General features: G+C 36.6%; 1 protein-coding gene across 1 annotated transcript in view; it reads right to left on the reverse strand.

Annotated features, from left to right (window-relative positions):
- Positions 1–20,484, reverse strand: part of Hook3 (hook microtubule tethering protein 3) — a 109,764-nt gene that overhangs the window by 46,696 nt on the left and 42,584 nt on the right. The window contains exons 8-11 of the mRNA XM_010622449.3: positions 19,213–19,275; positions 17,571–17,654; positions 3,770–3,933; positions 228–368 (exon numbers count right to left, since the gene is read on the reverse strand). Of these exons, the coding sequence (XP_010620751.1) occupies positions 228–368; positions 3,770–3,933; positions 17,571–17,654; positions 19,213–19,275 (452 nt within the window). The remainder of the gene's footprint in view (positions 1–227; positions 369–3,769; positions 3,934–17,570; positions 17,655–19,212; positions 19,276–20,484) is intronic.

The following is a 20,484-nucleotide window of genomic DNA, read 5'->3' on the forward strand; positions in this document are numbered from 1 at the left end:
GGACCTGAGTTCGATCCCCAGTACCACAAAAAACAAAAACAAAAACCAAATTTGTTTGATTTCTCATATAAACCTGAGGCTATATGTATCACTTCCATTTTACAGGTGAATAAATGGTTGATCTGAACCTAGGTAGTCTGGCTCTGAAAGATGCTGTTCAGAGAGCCTAGACTGTAACAGCACAGTCAGAACTGCTCTGTCTGTGAACCCATGCAAAGACTGCTTACCTAAGAACATCTATTTCATCCTTCAGAGACTGGGCTTCATCAGCTAAAGTAGTTAGTTCATCATTCTGCTGCCGAAGTTCAGAGATCTCTTTCTCTAACTCCTCACAGCGGATCCGATAATCATCTTTGGCTGCTTCTAACCTGAAAAAAAAAAAAAAAAAAAAAAAAGAAAGTATTACTAGGGGGCCCTGTTGCTTAGCTGGTCAAAGTGCCTGTCTAGTAAGAAAGTATTACTTATTGTCTCATAATTCTCTTAGAATAGCAAAATAAAATGAAAACATGAAACACTGGGAATAAACTCTGTGTAAAGATGTCTCAATCTGCGGCTCTAAGATATATTCCCAAGTCATAACTTTGTGAAAAGGATTCTCTGCTTCTGAGATTTGGAAAAGGTGACAATTGGCAAGCATTCTACTGATGGAAAGCTAGACAACAAAGAAGTTCTCCCAGACACTGCAGATATAAGTTGAAACTTTTATTTCTTGATTATGAAAGTGAACTACAGTGCCGGGCGTGGTGCCATATGCCTATAATCCCAGCACTCCGGAGGCTGAGGCAGGAGGATTGCTGTGAGTTTGAGACCAGCCTGAGCTACATAGTGAGTTCCAGGTCAGTCTCAACTACATAGTGAGACCCTGTCTCAAAAAACAAAAAACAACAACAACAAAAAAGAAAGTGAGCTACAAATTAAAATATATTCCTTGAAAATTTGTAAAATACAGAAAATACAAATGGTGTATTAATTCAGATACGTAAAAGTACTATACACACTTTGGAAGTACATTCTCCAGCCTCATTTCTACTGACATTTTCCCCCAAACATACTACTCTTCCTACTCAAATTAACCAGATGTGTTAACTTAACTACATCTTTCCACTGATTTACAAGGCTCTTCATCTCGTCATTTTATGCAGTTGATTATTTACTACACCTTCAGCCCCTTTTCAATTTTATTTAGAGACAGGGTCTATATTAAGTTGCCCAGGCTGGCCCTGAACTTGCAATCCCCCTGCCTCAGGCTGACAGGCATGTGCCACGACACCCAGACACAGAGTTCTGAGTGTTACATTTCAGAGTTTCTGCTTTTAGTATACCATTAAAATTTTTTGGTTAATAGTTCACTTTTAAAAGTTTTGAATTTCCCTGGAATTCGTTTTGGTATATGATAAAATGTGGGGATCTGATTTTTCCTGCGCCAGGGTTACAGCTCAGTGGTGCTGTGCCCACCTGGCAAGTGCAAGTTCCTGAGTTCGATTCCTGGTACCAGGAAAAAAAAAAAATCTACCCTAAACCATTTAACAAATATTGAAACTCTCCCTGTTGGTTAGAAGTAGTGACTTTATCGTGTCAGGCATTTATGTTTGAGTCTGAATTTGTGTCACTGGCTTGTCTTTTACTACCAGTACTAAACTAATAAAGATACACCAAAAGCATTTTATCTGACTGTACCAAGATTAGTTAAGAAAAAAAAAAATACTTAACTGTATGGTAATGATAAAATATGAGTCGCTAAGGTATTTCAAAATACAGTATTACAAAAAAGCATTCTGAAATAATAGCACTAAAAATTATTTCCCTAATAATGAAAATGCAATCTCCTAAGCCATATTTAAAAGCTTAGAAAAGATGTTAAGGCAGGTGTGGATCTTACCCACTGAGTTTCTCTTACAATGTTAAAATGTGGACAGTGATTTCAAACTTTTGGTCTGAGGGCCCTTTTGCTCTCAGAATTACTGAGAACCCTAAAGAAATTTTGGTTGTGCTGGCTTTAATTTATAGATATTGCCAAAGTAGTAACTAAAATAGTTAAATATATTTATTTAATTTGAAAATAACATAATATATCCTTTATGTTATAGTAAGGACTGTATGAAAAATACATTTTATAAAACTAAGAAGTGAGAAGGGTGGCACGGTTTCACACTGTTGTGATTTATTGCTCGCTTAGCAGAACACACCTGGGTTCTCCTGTTTCTACAACATTCATTTGCTCTAACATGTTTTTTGCTGAAATACATAAAGAAAATTCACCCTTGCACAAGTATGTAGTTGGAAGACAAGGCCTTGCCTCTCTGAAGTGGTCTACAAGAAACCTCCAGGGTCCTCGGATCACATTTTGAACTACTGACGGAGACCATAGGAGATGCATTTTTATTTTGGTGGTGGTAGTGGTAGTGACCACCTAGGTTTGAACCTAGGGACTCTGTACCGAGATACATCCCCACTCCTTTTTAATATTTTTAAATTTTAAGACAGAGTTTCACTAAGTTGTCCAGGCTGGGCTCAAACTTGCAATCCTCCTGCTTCAGCTTTGCAGAGTGCTAGGATTACAGCCACATACAACCATGCCCAGCTAAGAAAACCTTTTATTTTTTCCTGTTAAGGCACAACAAACAAACAAACAAACAAACAAAAAAGAAAAGGCAAGGATTTAGCTCAGTGGTTCTGCCATCTGCCTCGCAAGTTGCACGGTCCTGAGTTTGATTCTCAGTACTAAAAGAAAAGAAAAAAGACAAAAAAATGTCCAGTAACATTTCAATGAAGAATAAAACATAACATTACCTTGCAAGCACCAGGTCCTGATTTCGTTCCCGTGCCAAAAGCAAAATAAAACAACAACAAAAAAACATAAGGAATAAAACATAACAGATATAAAAAACTAACTGATGTCTAATTTCTGTTTTAAAACTGGAAATCTATGGTTAAATTAAAAAAATAGCTCAGTAGGTCAGAATGGACTTTTAGTAAATCATATCAAAAAGTCCCCTCTTCTTTGCTTTTGTTCTTCTGTTCCCCCAGATGTGTCTGAGAGTTTTTCTTTTAAATTCTGCTTGTCAAATCTATCTTTATTTATTGTGTACTAGGTCTTTGTACTGTATGCCTTTAACTGTTCCTGAAAAGGGTGTTAAGTCTCTTTAAACTCCTTTCTCTATCTTTTTGTGACAACAGGCCCTTTAAAAAGACAGATACAGCATGGGTAAAGCGCCTCCTGAGCATATAGGAGGCCCTGGGTTCCATTCCATTACACACATACACTCAAACACACAGAGAGAAGATGTATTTTGAAATCCCTGTCTGGCAGTTTGTAGCCTACTAAGCTCAATTATTTTTTTTTTAAGTAATTTCAGATTTTGGGTGAATTTAATCTTTGTGATGACTGTTCGAATTCTCCTTCAGCACCTCTCATTAGCATGCTTTCTGTCTTTCTTTAATGTTTTCTCATGTGTCTTTCTTTGCTTGCCACAAAGCTGCAGAGCAGCGCAGGTGCAGTTGAGTCAGGTGTGTGGGATGCAGAGATGTTTTTTTCTTTCACTCAGCCATTCTGTAGTTGGAACATTCTGTCTTCAAGAAATGTTGAGAATGTAGCTTTGTCAGAATTGTTCCGAGACATGAAGTTTTCAAGTCATGTGGGAAGATTTCGGCAATCTGTTTACTACTCTGCCCTTTTGTTCTGCAGTTACCTAGAAGTACTAATGTTATATTCTTAACTTTAAATGACAGTTATGAAATTTTTTAAGATTAGATTTCAATGACCTTTTACCTAAAAGTTTCTTCTTGCAGTTGTTCTAGTTGAGTTTGGAGCTGCAAATGCCTCCTTCCTGCTGGACTGTTGGGGTCTTCAATAGAATCAGACTGATTAAGCCTTTCCATTAATATTTGATTTTCTGCCAATAGACTGCTTTTCTCCTCTTGTAATGCTGCAACCTGTTGGAACAGAAAAACAGCACTTGTTTGGTGCAGTTATCCAGTTATACTGGTATCAGCTCAATTTTCAACGAAGTACAGTCTCCTGCACATACACATTCATATTATTTTGGAATCATGTACATGCAATGAGTAAGGGTTCATTCTTCATTTATTTTGAGAAGAGGTCGTGTGTTGCCCAGGTGCATCAAACTCTAGGACTCAAAGCATCTTCCTGCCTCAGCCTCCCAAGTACTAAGGAACACAGAACCACAGATGCATGGCCATGACATCTGGTTTTATTTCACATCTAAAAAAGATACTTCACCAAGAAGATGTATAGATGGCAAATAAGCACCCACACAATCTGCATTTGTCAGCAAGGAAATGCAAACCCAAGCCACAAAATTATCAAGGGAGTCTCACTACAATGGAGAAAGTTAAAAATACTGACTATTCCAAGTGTGGGCAAAGATGAGAACCAATGGAAGTCTGAGACACCTCCATTGAGAATATAAAACAATTTCAACACTTTGTAAAACAGTGAAGCAGTTTCTTAACAAAATAGGATGTAGCCTCTAGCGCCCCAGTCCTTCACTGGAGCAGACCAGTGAGGACAGCCCAGCCATGCAGGGAGCTCACTGCTCCCCCACCCTCCAGTGCCCAGGGCCTTCATCTGAGCAGACTGGTGAGTACTGCCCAGACACACAGGTATCTCTGCAGTATCTCTCACCCCCACCCCCACCCAGCTCTTGGAGCTCCTGGATGTGCCAGTATTTGGATTCACACTGCAGAGCCACAGGTGGTCATAAAGGCAACTGTACTGAGCTCCAGAAGATAGAATGGAATTGAACTGCAATAAAGGCACATCAGACCTCCACAGTTGGTAAGTTGAAGGGATCATCACCTTCCATCAGAACTTGGACAATCTTCAGGGGAAGGGCAGCTGGAACTTGCAGGAGAACCTTGCAGAGTTCAACCGTGCAGGAGGTCAGGGAACTAAACTTGGGCCTTACAGCCAGAATTCAGCCTGAATCTCAGGGGTCAGCTATTGGCTAGCTGAAACTAAGTGATTTAGTTTTGCACATTCCTGCCCACATATCTATTGTGACAGGAGAGATATACACTGAGAGAGGCTCTTCAAATTTAATTTTCTTTTCCTCTTTTTAATTTTAATTTAAAAAATTTTATTTTTTCCCATTCTTAGATTCTTTTTTCTTTCCTTTTCCCACTCAGACTCTTACTCCCCCAAATTATTCTTCAGCTTCCTTTTTGTACTTGCCCTAATTTGGATTTCTTTTTTTTCTTCTTTTTCCTTCACTCGATTGTCATTAGTGTCATAGGAAAGTAAGTACAATTTATAGCTTCTCTATTATTGCTAAGTTGTTCTACTGTTGTCGTCTATGTTCTTGCACTCTGTCCTTCCCTTGTCTTCAACAGTTTCCTAGTTTGCATGAACATCCTGTGTCCTCTGGCTACACATGAAATCGTCTCCTATTCTTTTACCTACCTATTCCTCTCCTCCCAACTCCTTCGAAGTCCCCAGCCTGAAGGGTAAACTTGCTATATTGAAGAGTTTATTCACTATAAACACATTTTGGGCTGGTCCTCGATTTTGATTTAATTCACATGGTTAAAGGTGACAGATTAATAACTACCACAAGTGGTCAATTTCTAAACTGTGCTGGATGCTATTGTGTTGCTGATTGGATCAAGTGACCTACAGGGTTATGTGATTTAATGAGTTGTCCTTTCTGGTATTATGAAAAGGAGAGTATCTCTGAGTCATTAGAGACTCAAAACCTAAAGATCAGATATATCTGGAAGATCAAAATACTAACCCAGGAATTAAACCAAGGACAGCTCAACAACAAAAATAAAAATGAGAAAACACATAAGCAAGGCACAAGTACAGACTTCCAATTCACCAACAATAAAGTCTATGGGAAATGAGGTGGAAAAGTCTACAATCAACCACCAGGACACCCTGAACTGACAGCTCAGAAAGTAACAAATGGATTAGGCTCTAGATAAATTCAAAACAGAAATAATTTCCCAGGTAACTACAGAAATGGTAAGTACAATGAAAGACATGATTAGACTCTAGAACAGAAACAGACAAAAAAATCAGATGAGCTCAGAACCATGTGAGAAGCCATGAATGCCCAGCATAGGACAGAAGTAGAAATCATGAATGCCCAAGATAGGAAAGAAATGCAATCCACAAACAGATAAAAAGAGATAATACCCAGGAGATTAAAAACTTTACTGAAAGCATTAGTAGCAGGATGAATTAATATGAAGATAGAATTTCATGTATAGAATATAGGATTGCAGTCAATGACATGAAAAGAGAGATCTCTTAAAAACAATAAGGGATGGTTAGATATCAATCCAACAGCTCCTAGATGATGCAAATAATAACATTAGAATGACAGGAATCCATGAAGTAGCAGGAGAAATTACAGAAGACTTAAAACACTGTTCACAGAATTAATGACAGAAAACTTCCCAAACAGAGGGGAAGACTTGAACATACAGATAAGTGAGACATATAGGACTCCAATTAGCCATGATCAAAAAAGATCTATAACTAAACATAGAATAGTGAAGATCCCAGAAACCCAACAGAAGAACAAAATAATGCAACCAGTTAGAGAAAAAAACAAATCACATGCAAAGGAAAGTCCATCAGAAACACAGTAGACTCTTCAACACAAACCCTCAGATCATGGACAGTGTGGAGTGAGGTATTTCAGGCCCCAAGAGAAAACAACCTCCAACCTAGACTGATGTATCCTGCAAAACTCTTTTAAAACAGATTGGGGAATAAAATACTTCCATGACAAAGAACACCGGAGAAATTTCATGAATACCAAACCAGCACTCTAAACAATTCTAAACAATATCCTAGAAAAAGACAATGAAGCCCACAACACCATGAGGCCCAATGCAGCAAATCAAACAGGCAAGGCAAGAAACTAAAGGGAGAGGGGGGAAAAATTAGAAAGAGACAACAATAGGACAATAACATGCCAATGACAACTCAATACATATCAGTTATAACTATCAATGTTAATGGGCTCAATTCACCAATCAAAAGAAACAGACTGGCAGAATGCATTAAGCAGCAAAATCCAACAATATGTTGTATAGAAGAAACACATCTAGTTCAAAAAATAAACTCATAGACTGAAAATAAAAGGATGGAAAACAGTTCTCCATGTGACAGGAGCCCAGAAAAAAGCAGGTGTAGCTATCTTATTCGCAGATAAAGTAAATATCAAACCAAAACTAATTAAGAGACAAAGAAGGCCACCACATCGTTGAAAAGGGAACAATCCAAGAGGAAGACATGACAATCATAAAATGTCTACGCACCAATATTAATACCCCCAACTATATAAAACAAATATGAAGGGACATGAAAAACCAAATAAGCACTAATACCATTGCAGTGGGACCTCAATATCCCACTATCACTAATAGACAGATCATCGAGACAAAAACTCAACAATGAAATGCTACAAGTGAATGACGCTTTTGAACAAATGGACTTAACAGATGTCTGTAGTGTTCCACCCCACAAAATCAGAATACACATTCTTTTTCAGCTGCACATGAGTCATTCTCCAAAATAGACCACATACTAGCTCATAGAACAGGTTTAAATAAATACAAAGGAATTGAAGTTAACCCATGTATATTATCAGGCCATAGTGCAATTAAGCTGCAGTTCAACAGCATAAGAAAGCACAAGAACTTTACAAAGACACGGAAGTTTAACAACACTCTCCTGAACAATCAATGGGTCACAGAGGAAATTAAAGAAGAAATTAGTCAGTTTTAATAAATAAATGCTAATGCCAATACAACATACAGGAACGTATGGAACACAATGAAAGCAGTTTTATATGAAGAATTCAAAGAAGTGAATGCCCACACTAGGAAAACAGTGAGCTAAAATAAACAACCTAATGATGAATCTTAAGCTCCTAAAAAAAAGAGAAAGAAAAAACGAAAGCTTGTACAAGGAAGGAAATTATAAAGATCAAGGCAGAAATGAATGCAATGGAAACTAAGAGAATAATACCAAAAAAAAAAAAAAAATCAATGATTTGAACAATTGGTTTTTCCAAAGAATAAATAAACGATAAACCCTTAGCCAATCTTGTCAAGACAAAAAAAAAAAAAAAAAAAGGAAAGGCTCAGATCTATGCAATTAGGAACGAAAAAGGTAAAGTCAAAGTCACAACAGATCCAGCAGAAATCCAGAGGATCATCAATACTTACTCTGAGAACCTGTAGTCTAATAAAGTGAACAAAAGAAATGGACACAAAAAAATGGACAGATTCCTATATACTTATGAATTACCAAAGTTGAATGAAAATTAAAAAATTCTAAGCACCCCAATTACCATCAGTGAAATTAAAAACATAATTTAAAATTTACCAACAAAGAAAAGCCCAGGTCCTGATGGATACACAGCTGAATTCTACAAGACGTGTAGAGAACAACTACTGCCACAACTCTTTAAACTTTTCAATTAAATTGAAAGGGAAGGAATACTTCCAAATTCATTCCTGGAAGAAAGTGTTACTTTGATTCCAAAACCAGGGAAAGACCCAATCAAGAAAGAGAATTATAAGCTAATTCTCCTTAATGAACACAGATGCAAAAATCCTCAATAACATACTGGCAAACAGAGGGTCATCAAGAAGATTATACACCCTGACCAAGTTGGATTTATCCCAGGGATGCAAGGATGGTTCAACATATGTAAATCAATAAATGTAATACACTATATTAACAGAGTGAAGGAAAAAAACCATATGATCATCTCAATAGATGCAGAGAAAGCATTTGACAAAATTCAACACCAACTCATGACAAAAACTGCAGAAAATTGGAATAGATGCTCTTTATCTCAACTTGATAAAGGCTATATATGAAAAACCAACATCATATTAAATGGACAAAAACTGAAAACCTTCATGCTAAGATCAGAACACAAGGATGTCCACTATCACACCTGTTCAATATAGTTCTAGAAATATTAGCCACAGCAATTAGACATGAGAAAGAAATTAAAGCAATAAAGATAGGAAAGGAAGACGTTAAACTGTCATTATTTGCTGATGATATGATACGCTACAAAGAAAACCCAAAAACTGCCAAAAAAGACTTCTAGACTCAATTGACACTTTGAGCAGAGTAGCTGGATACAAAGTAAATGCTCAAAAATCAGTAACTTTCTGTACACTAATAATAGACTGAGAGAGAAATTAGGGAAACAATTTCTTTCACAATAGCATACAAAAAAGAAATATCTAGGAATCAATCTAATGAAGGAAGCAAAAGGCCTGTACACTGAAAACTACAGCACTCTGAAAAAAAGAGATAGAAGAGGATATATGAAAATGGAAAGATATCCCCTGCTTCTGGGTAGGAGGAATCAACATAGTGAAAATGGTCATACTACCAAAACTGCTATACAGATTCAATGCAATACCAATTGAAATTCCAACAGTGTATTTCACAGACCTAGAGAAAATCCAAAAATTCATTTGGAACAAGAAGAGACCTAAAATAGCAAAAGCAATTCTAGGGAACAGAGACATGACAGGGGGTATCACAATCCCCAAGTTGAAACTATACTACAAAGCCACTGTGACAAAAACAGCATGGTAGTGGGAAAGAAAAAGATCTGAGGATCAGTGGAATACACTGGAAGATACAGAAACAACTACAGATGTACTCAGCTAACTGATGTTTGACAGAGAAGCCAACCATCCTCAGAGGAGGAAAGATAGCCTCTTTAATAAATTGTGTTGGAAAAATTGGATTTCAACCTGCCAAAGATTAAAAGTAGACCCTTATCTTTCACCATGCACTAAACTAAAATCCAGGAGGATTAAAGATCTAAATATTAAAACAGAAACACTACATTTGCTGGAAGATAAGTTAGGCAGAACTCTCAAAGACATTGGCATAGGAAAAGACTTCATGAACAAAACCTCAGCAGCACAGGAACTAGCAAAGAATCAACTGCAATCTCATCTTATTAAAAAGCTTCGGCACTATAAGAGAAACCACCAGCAGAACTAGAAGACAACCTACAATATGGGAAAAAATTTTTACCAGTTGCTCCTTAGACAAAGATCTATTATCTACAATATACATAGAACTCAAAAAAACAGGTCCCCCAAGTATAAAGACCTGATTCAAAAATGGGCATCTGAAATGAACAGACATTTTTCAAAGAAGTAAAAGCAGCAAATAAATATAGGAAAAAATGTTTAACATCACTCGTCATTCAAGAGGTTTAGATGAAAACAACACTGAGATATCCCCTTTACCCCAGAAAGGATGGCTGCTATCAACACATCAACCAATAACAAATGCTGGTGGAGTTGTAGGGAGATAGGAACCCTTCTTCATTGTTGGTGGGACTGCAGACTGGTTCAACTACTGTGGAAATCAATATGGAGATACCTCAAACAACTGGGATTAAAGGTGCCATTTGACCCAGCTATCCCTCTGCTGAGTACCTTTCCAAAAGAACTGAATCACGCCACAGAGACATATGCACAGCCATGTTTATTGTGGCACAGTTTGTAATAGCTGAAACTTGGAAATAGCCCAATTGCCCATCATTTACAGATGGGATAAAAAAGATGTGGTTTTTCTATAAAATGGAGTACTACTCAGTCATAAAGAATGAGAAATCAAGAGTAATTCATAGGAATTATAGGAAAATGGATGCATATGGAAGCCATATTCAAATGAAATAGGACACATATGTGCAAATACCGAATAGTTTCTCTGGTGTGAAAAACTAAAAATGTAAGTAATATGCAAACTGTATTAACTGATAATGTGAAATAGGAAGAAAAGAGCTAAAGGTACAGGGGAAATAGGCATAGTGTGGGAAGGAATTAAGAGAAAAGAAAAAAATATGAAAAAAGGAAAAAATGGAAACAAAGTCTTTGTAAATAGGGGAGGGTGGAGGGGGTTAAAGGGAGGGCAGGGGTATGGGGAAAAAATGAGAACCAAGATGTGTCATGTAAAGGTACAAGATCCCAATAATGAATATAACTGTACTGTATAACCTGAAAAGTACCAATAAACTCAATGAAAGAACAAAAACAAAAAACGAAAAACTAGCATGTAACTACCATAGGATTTATCCAGCCATTACTACTCCTGGTATTTACACCAGACAAATAAAGCATATGCCAACACAATGTTTTATTTAAAAAAAAAGGTTTCAGTAGCTTTCTTTATCAAGTGAATGGATAAATAAATTTCAGTATATCCATATGATAGAATACTATTTGGAAATAAAAAAAATTTAGATATTGACACTGACAAGAGTGTAAGAATCTTAAAAAAAAAAAAAAGGATACACTGCATGATTCCTCTTAATATAATTCTAGAAAATACCATCTTATCCATAACACAGACCTGGGGACTGATGAGAGGACAAGGGTCATAATGAAACTTCTGAAGAGTGATGGGCTCTGTAAATTGACTGTGCCAAGTATTTCAGATGTTCATATGTAAATCACAATGTGTCAAAACTGTATACACTAAATACAAGTAGTCTATTGTGTATCAATTATATCTCAATAAGGTAAAACAAAAGTCGCCTGCTATTCCTAAGTCTTCTTCCCCAGTCTCCATTTTCTTCTGAACACATTCTAGTTGTGCTGCTGGACCCAACACTTGACTGCTCTTCAGAAGAACAATTCCCTATCCCTGAAATCCCTCTGACAACACTGACAGGACCAAAACCTCTCAAAGCATTTTCTTTCCCTGGTTTCCGGAACCCTTAAGTCTCCTGGATTATGTAACCAACTCACTGTTTCCACCTCATTCTCTTGAGTCGATTTCTTTCCTTTCACCAAAAGTATCTAGAGCTTTTTTCCCTAAGTATAGAGATAGCTTCCAGTTTCCTGAGTGTAAAGACCATCAAACTGGAGATCATTTCCACTTACATGTCCAACAGGTTATCTCAAATTTAGACTTTCCAAAGGGAACATTAAACACACACAATAATTGTATATACATCTAGGGTTCAGTGTATGTGATATCTTCATACATGTATTTAATGTGTAAGGATCAAAGCATGATAAGCAGCATACCTATCATCTCAAACTAATTTTTTTTTTTGGTACTCAGGATCAAACTCGGGACCTACCACTTGCAAGGCAGGCAGAGGAACCACTGAGCTAAATCCCTGGCTCAAACTTAACATTTTTTGTATTTAACCATTCAAAATCCTCTCTTCTAGCTATTTCAATAAATACAATAAAGCACTGTTAACTATAACCCCAATTGCTTTGCGTACTACTTGGTTTTTACAAAGATATAATGAAGCCTCTCCAGACTACCTCTTCCTATTTTTTTGTACCCTCTCTTCTCCTCCTACCATCTTCACCCTGATGGTTTTTGAATGTACCAAGTAACACTCCTACCTGAAGGCTTTTGTAACTACCATGTACTTACCTTGTAATTCTCTTCAAATAGCAAATTTGCTACTCTAGGTTTCTCAGAACTTTACTAACCCATCACCTTCTCATGGGGACCTGTGTTGACAATCCTGTTAAAAATGAACTCCCCTCACTCTGCATTCCTTAATTTTATCTTCTGTGCTTTACTAACTGCAGTTACTGGGATTTGTCCTGACTCTCTATTCCTTATTTCATTCTTCCTTCTCCCTTTTACTTTTTTGTGATACTGGAGATTGAAGCCAGCACCTTTGTATTGAGCTACATACCCAGCCCTTTTTTATTTTTTATTCTGAGACAGGATCTCAATCACTAATTTGCCTAGGTTGATCTTAAACTTGCGATCCTCTTGCTTCAGCCTCCCTGGTTGTGTTTTTTATTTATAAAGCTTATAGACACATAACATACTATCATATTTATCATGTCTTCTTTAGTTGAATGGAAGCACTTTGGGGTCAGGGATGTTTTATCCACTTTTGTCTATTTCTTCCTTTCCTAACTATCTAGAGACTAGAACAGTGCATGACACAGTGTAGCCAACTCACTGTGTATTGCTGAATAAATCTGAAATGTCAACTCTATACCTGTTGTGTTTCCAAAATTGCATTTGGTCTACCACTGAGATATTCCAGGTTCTCAATACTCATCTCTTTGCTAATAATTTCTAAAGTCAACAGTACACTGGTCAAAATTATGATCTATACAACATAGATCCTTCAAATTTAATTAAGAATTCATTAATAGCCTCACATGTGGTAAATTTAATAATGGCTAAGTGTTTAATGTAAAACTTTAATACAAGAATTATCACACTAGCTATGAGGCTTGAGTGTACCTTACTAATAACATACTTGCCTAGCATGTATGAGACTCTAGTTTCAATTCTAGCACTGCAAAGAAAAAAAAAGTCAAGACTAGCTCATACTGCTGAAGTAATTTAATATGTATGGTGGAAATCATTTTACTTACATACAAAAAGGATACTAATTTTTAAAACATATAAATATGATTAATTTATGGAAAAAAAATCCAACAAGGTTAAGGCGCTTATAATGAAAAGCAACAATTTTCTACTGAGTTTTCTCACTTTTCAGAGATTACTTTCAACTCCTAATGTGACTGCTTTTGGTTTTTTTACTGGTTAGTTTTCACATTTCTAGGACAAAATACCCAACACCTGAAACAACATTGGGCTCACAGTTTCAGTTCATGGTCATCTGGCTCCAGGCAGAAACATACTGGAAGAGCAATGCTGCTCACTTCATGGTGACCAGGAAGCAGAGCACAGGGAAAGACCAACAGAGAAGAAGGGGCCAGGGCCCAGACATGACCATGCCCCCATGTCCCAGCCAGACTCCCAGAAATGAGCTTCCCTAGTCTCTGAAGCCCACCATGTTGACAATAAAGATTAATTATCAGTTATTACTTTGTATCTCTAAATGTTATATACTGTTGTTTCTAGATTCATCAACTAAAGACATTATCTAGTTACTGTCTTCTGACACGACAGATTCTAGCAAGGAAGTTGAGCCATTCCTCACTACCACAAATACAGTTCTATCATGATTCACACTTCAATCACCTATTGGTTTACTTCACATAATCACTCACTATCCACCCACCTATCCATTCATGGTTTCACTCACTAACTCAGATATGAACTGTGTGCCTGCCACAGGTGGAGCACTGCAGCCCTTTGCTAGGTACAGGGATGGGCAGATGAACAAAGCACTGAATCCTTACTCCTATGTGTTACATATTCAAAATGATCACAATAAACAAACATACATGTATAAAACTTAAAAACCAGAAAGTGAATTAATACATGCAAAAACTAGAAGAAAAAGTGCTACGCAGAGGGTTAAATAAGAGACTGGCTGATCATGGAAGTCCTCCTGTGGACTTCCACAGATCTACTGTGATACCTAAGACATGTAAGAATCAGCTGACTTTGAGCTGAGAGTGGATCACAAGGAGGAGCCAGCCACGCAGTAACTGCTGCACTAGAGCATTATTTTTGACCCTTCTTTGGTGAGAAGATGTCAAAAGCTCTCCTCTTACCTCACCTGTCCTATCCCTTTCTATTTCTCAACCCGTCTTTACCTGTACAAGTTTAAAAATTTTTATTAATACATGTTTGTAGTACACAATGATTACATTCACTGTGGGGAGTTGGCACATGTACCTAATGCCATTTTTATTTTCACTCCCCTCATCTCTTGGTCTCCTCCTTCCTTTAGCAAAAGATTTATTTCCTTGTTTCCTAATGTCTTTTATTTTCCACTTAATTTATATTTTGGGTGTGTCATATTAGAGAAATCATGTATTTATGCTTACGTTTGATTTATTTCACTTAACATTGTGGTTTCAAGGTACATCCATTTTCCTACAAATGACTCAATGAAGTTTACCCTTCTTTATGGCAGAATAGTACGCTGCTATGTATAAATACCACATTTCCTTTATCCATTCATTTGTTCATGGTCATATAGGCCTTATCCAATGAGTTAAGATGCTATAAACATGGGTATGGATCACTGCAATATATCTTTAACTCTTTCAAGAAAATACCAAGGAGGGGAACAGGTGGGTTGAATGTCATTTCTTGTTTTAATTTTTTGAGATTATACTGTTTTACACTCCAACCAACAATATAGAAGGGATCCTTTATTTCCATAAACTCACCAGTATGTTATTATTTGATTTCCTCATGGCAGACATTCTTTCTGGAGATGGAATCTCAGTGTTGTTTCAATTTGCACTTCTCTAATGGCCAGAGATGTTGAAGATTTTTCCATGTATTTATTGACTATTTATACTTATGAGAAGTGTTTATTCATTTAATTGCTAAATTCTTCATTGGATCTTAAATTTGTGGGAGGTATCTAATATTTTTTAGTTTTTGTATTTTAGACATATGTCCTCTGTCCAAGGAATATGTACAATAATGTTCCTCTATAGCACAAGTCTAAACACTGGAAATCAATACAGTATACGTTGCAACAACACAGACGCCTTTTTTCTAGCCTTGTTACTACTACTCCCTCCATATAAAAGGATATTATGGGGCTATGTCTTCTCTTTGCATAAACTCCCTGCAACACTAGTACTGATCTTGCAACCTATCCAAACCAGAGACTGGCAAACTTTTCTGATATGAAACACAGAACTGCAAATTTAGGCTTTGAGAAGTATCTGTGGCAAATACTACAAAACTTCATATAATCAGATGGCAACCTGTAGCTTGCCCGTATTAGTGTATAATTTTATATTATCAAAGATAATACTTGTAAAAATAATGACCTCATAATTCTTAGCATTTCTATAAATTCTAAAATCTGAAAAGTAAATAATGTATTTACACCTCAACTATGTAACAACAATTACTTACTATGTAACTCAGTAAGTGCGGTATGATTATACCCCCTTTTCATGCATCCCTTTCAATGACCAAGTCCTGTACCTTTCAGAGTAAAATCCACCTAATACAGAATATGAGCTGTGCCTGCACAGGCCAATTTGTATTTATCAACAAGTACCAGAGCATGGATAATCATTTATCATGGGTACATCCCTCCACTCCTTCCACGTCCCCCTTGTTATGAAGTAAATCCCACATGCATAATCTTATTTCTTAGTTTTTGTTTTATAAGATCTCCTCACTTTCAAGTAGCATTTGTTACAATGTCACCTTCAATCAAATGTAGTGTTTCTTGATCTTATTTTTCTTTTTTAAAATTAAAACAACAGCATTAGAAAAATAACACCTTATCCTTATTTTATAGATGTAGTGTCTTAAGACTATTAGATTGAAAAGAATAACTTAACTCCCCAAAATTTCTCTACTTCCTCTAGGATTATTTTTATCTTCTTTTTATTTTTTAATGTAGTTTTTCATTATATTTAAAAATTGGTAATAGCAAAAAGCAACTGGAAGCTCTCTGCTTAAGGGTCTATCAACAAGAAGCTAGCCTTTATCTAGATTAGGGACCCAGAAAGGACAAACTAAAACCACCTTACCCCATAATGCGAACAGTCACTCTAACCTCTCTTTAGAGAAGAACTGTGTGACTTGGAACCTGGCTATAGGTCTACATGCACTGCAAGACACAACTAACAACACAACAACTATGCAACTCCAGGTAACAGGTATCCACAATTTTGGCTTGGTTTCTCTAAATTAATAAAATAGATTACATAGCATATATAAGTAACAAAGCTATTTTAACTTCTTAGTTGACTTTATGAAACAACACAAGCCTAAATTTAGTATTAAATAAGAAAACATGTCTGCTTAAAAATAATAACTGCTTGTTTTCACATGAACACAGTTGTAGGCAGGTGAAACTATTATTATCAGTATTGCTGCATTGTACCTGTCAAGTCACATAAACACACGAAATGATAGGTACAGACAGGTTTTAACTGCACTGAATGGATGGCAAGTGCAGGAGGCAGACTGTGCCCTCACTTACAGTATGCAAATCATGCTCGAGCACCAACTAAGCCATGAAAAATATTGACCAAAATCGCATAGTAATTGTGAAAAGAATAAGACCCTAAGGGATCACATTTCCAGATGTCCAGGGTCACACAGAGCCTGACCATGAACTGCTCTAGTCATGGCCTCACTCTAGCCTTCTGCAGAGGTTTCTGGGGTTCTGCTACAACTTTCCCCCAGGGTCACTATGGGATTGTTCCTGGACACTGTAATCTTTGCTCTTTTTAGTCTTACAGCACTTTCCCACTGCCTTTTCACTTTTGAGAGATTGATGAAGACTGTGTGCTAGAGCTACCTATACCTAAACTGTTAAATATTCAAAGTTGTGTAAGTTGGCTATTAAACCCCAGTAACTTCAATTAGCCACTGAAAGAGTATTTCTACTATAGATGCTGGTAAACTCCACAAATCTGGTGTTTTAAAAATCTTCCCTGCTCTTCCCACAAGTCAGTTTACTAGCACACTGTGAAGATGTGTGCTGATCTGTTTCTTTTTCCTTTGTAGGTTTGTGCTATTTTAGTTAACTCATTATAAATTTAATAGGTTGCTGAAAAGAACAGAAATTAAGTATTTTGTTTAACCAGAAACTTTTCTTTTTTCCTTAGAACACAGTACATTTGGTAGTACTTGGCAGACCACTTACCTGCATATCCAATTCATGGCATCTTTGAGCAATTTCTTCCTTTGCTGATAAAGCTTCATTTAGTTCCTCTGTAGTTTTCTTCAACTGGTGAAATGGAGACACTTAATAACTAAACATGTTGCTCCAACAAAGAATTAAAATATCTCTCCTCTTGTATTTTTTGGCGGGTGATAAAGGGAAAAATATCAAGATCTTTTCTTTAAGACTGACAAGAAAGCACTTCTAACTTTGAATTTCTTTCCTTTTATTTTTTGACTTTTTTAAGACAGGGCCTCACTATGTAGGCTAGGCTGGCCTTGAACTCACTATGTAACCCAGGCCAGTCTCAAAGTGAGGCTCCTGCTTCATCTTCCCAAGTGCTGGGATTATAGGCTTGTACCACCACCATTAAAGGCTCTGAATTTTTTTTAGCCTTCAGTCTTACCATATATGTCCTTTGCATTTTGTTCTTTTCTCATATTAAGTTTTCTCACATATCATTATCTATACAGACTACTTGGTTCTTGGTAATGCTGATTCTTTTATTATGTTTTGTTTTTTGTACTGGAAATCAAACTCAGAACCTTGTGTTTGCGAGGCAGGCACAGCGCCACTCAGCTAAATCACTGGCCCTTGTTTTGGTTTTTTGAGATAGGGGTCTATGTACTTCAGGCTGGCCTTAAACTCACTATGTAGCCCAGGCAGGCCTTGAACTTGTGGCGGGCCTCCTGACTCAGCCTTCTCAGCGCTGGGATTACAGGTGTGTGCCACAACACTTGACTTGCTGATTGTTTTTTTTTTTGGTACTGGGGATTGAACTCAAGACCTTGCACTTGTGAGGCAGGTGCAGTGCCACTGAGCTAAATCCCTGGCCCTTGATGATTCTTTTAATAAAAGAGAAATTTACTTTGATAAAAGATGTGATAGAAGAATAGGGGTTTCAACTGCTAAAATTAATAGCTAGAACATTTCAACACAATATTTTTAGTCATATCAGATGTTTAAATCTATTTGTATAGCTCCATTTTCAAATAAAAAGACTTCTACTATTCTGATCCTCAATGTAAATTAAGCATTTCCAAACTGTGTCCATTATTATGAACTTTTAAGTGAGCAAAAGTGATTAAAATAAAATTGCCTTTTCTTGCTACTAAACCTCTGGGCAGTAAAGATGGGGGAAAAAAAAAAAGAGAAACACATTCATAGTAACACTTATTATGCTTTTAAAACCAAATACCACAAAGTGGGAGAAAGACCAATTTCAACTTTAGGTTAAAATTACATGCACAGATTTCATGAAAAACATTTACGAGCTACAAGCAGAAATGACAAAAGACAAAGAATACAAAGATTTCTGTTCATGCATTAGAAAAGATCACAGAACTTGAACACACAAAAAAGTATAGCAGCATTTTATCAACAAGTGATATTAAAAACTACAAAATAATTTTGCTATTAAAATCATGAAAATACATTGCAGGATTCCTTAAAAAAAAAAAAAAAAAAGTCATTTCCCCGAGCATTTAAAAACAATGCAAATGGGCTGGCGATTTAGCTCAGTGGTTCTGCAGCCTGCCTTGCAAGCACAAGGACCTGAGTTTGGTCCCTGATATCAAAATAAATACATACATACATACATACATATACATACATACATACATACCTGACGATCCAAGTCAACATACGCATCATTTCCTGAAGAGACAGGAGACTCTTTACTCATTAGCTGAAATACAAACAGAAATGATTATAATTGTGAGGCAGAAAAGACATTCTATATAATATATAAGGAAAGAATATAGAATCACTACTCAAACATAAAAATTAAACTGAAAATACAAAACTAAATGGAATATTTTCCTGCAATCAATGCTTCTGAATCTGGAACTTTTTGTCACTCCAATGCCTTCATTTAAATTAGAGGTCTACCTGGGCATGGTGACCCAGGACTGTAATTCCAACACTCTGGAAGGCTGAGGCAGGAGAATCACAGTTTGAGTCTAGCCCAGGCAACAGGCTGAGGTACAGGATCACAAGTTTCAGCCCAGCCTGGGAAACTTAGTGACATGACCCTGTCATGAATAAAGAAAGGGGTGAGGATGCAGCTCAGTGTGAAAGTCCTGGGTTTGATCCCAAATACCACAAAATATATACATACCATAAATAATAAAACTGGAGGTCTGATTTCTGGTGCTCATTTTCATTTTAAGTCCTAGCCATTAAGTATGAAGTAAAACTTATTACTAAAAAGATAAATAGTAAAGTTAAAAATGTGGCTAAGTATTTTTTAAAGTAACTTGACAGTAAAAATAATAGTATTAAGTACTTATTTGTTTCTAAGGAATAAATGTGGACAATACTAGCCAAAATTAACTGACGAGGGTGTGGATGTGTGCATACACCCCCTACACCTTTGTTTCTTTCACCACTGCACTGTAAAGAGAAGAGCCAAAGGGCCTGAGAATTAAAAATTCTGAGGATGATTAAGGCCAGGGGCAGACTCCAATTGCCCCAATCTTCTATGGTTTCATTTTTATATTCATTCTGAAGGACAAAGAGTGGAGGGACAATCAGAAATCTGATTCTGACCTTCACCCTGCTCTTCAGAGAACTGAGGTGTTACCTTGATTCATTCAGTTGTGCTTTTACTCTGTAACAGTGGTTCTCAATATGAGATTCTCCTACTAACAGCATCAGCACTGCCAGATTACTCATTAAAAATGCAGAGTAAGCCTTATCCTAACGGGACAAAGCTGGATCACTGATGACTATGAGGACTGCATAACAATCCAGCATCACTTAAAAGGAAATTAAGGGCCCAGTATCTATTGCCTGCCTTGCAAGCACAGGGACCCGAGTTGGATCCCCAGTACCAACCCCCACCAAAAAAAAAAAAAAAAAAAAAAAAAAAAAAAAAAAATAAAAACAAAATAAA

Source organism: Fukomys damarensis, unplaced genomic scaffold (genome assembly GCF_012274545.1).
Source record: "Fukomys damarensis isolate Sample0158 unplaced genomic scaffold, DMR_v1.0_HiC HiC_scaffold_18, whole genome shotgun sequence".
In the NCBI taxonomy this organism is placed as follows: domain Eukaryota; kingdom Metazoa; phylum Chordata; class Mammalia; order Rodentia; family Bathyergidae; genus Fukomys; species Fukomys damarensis.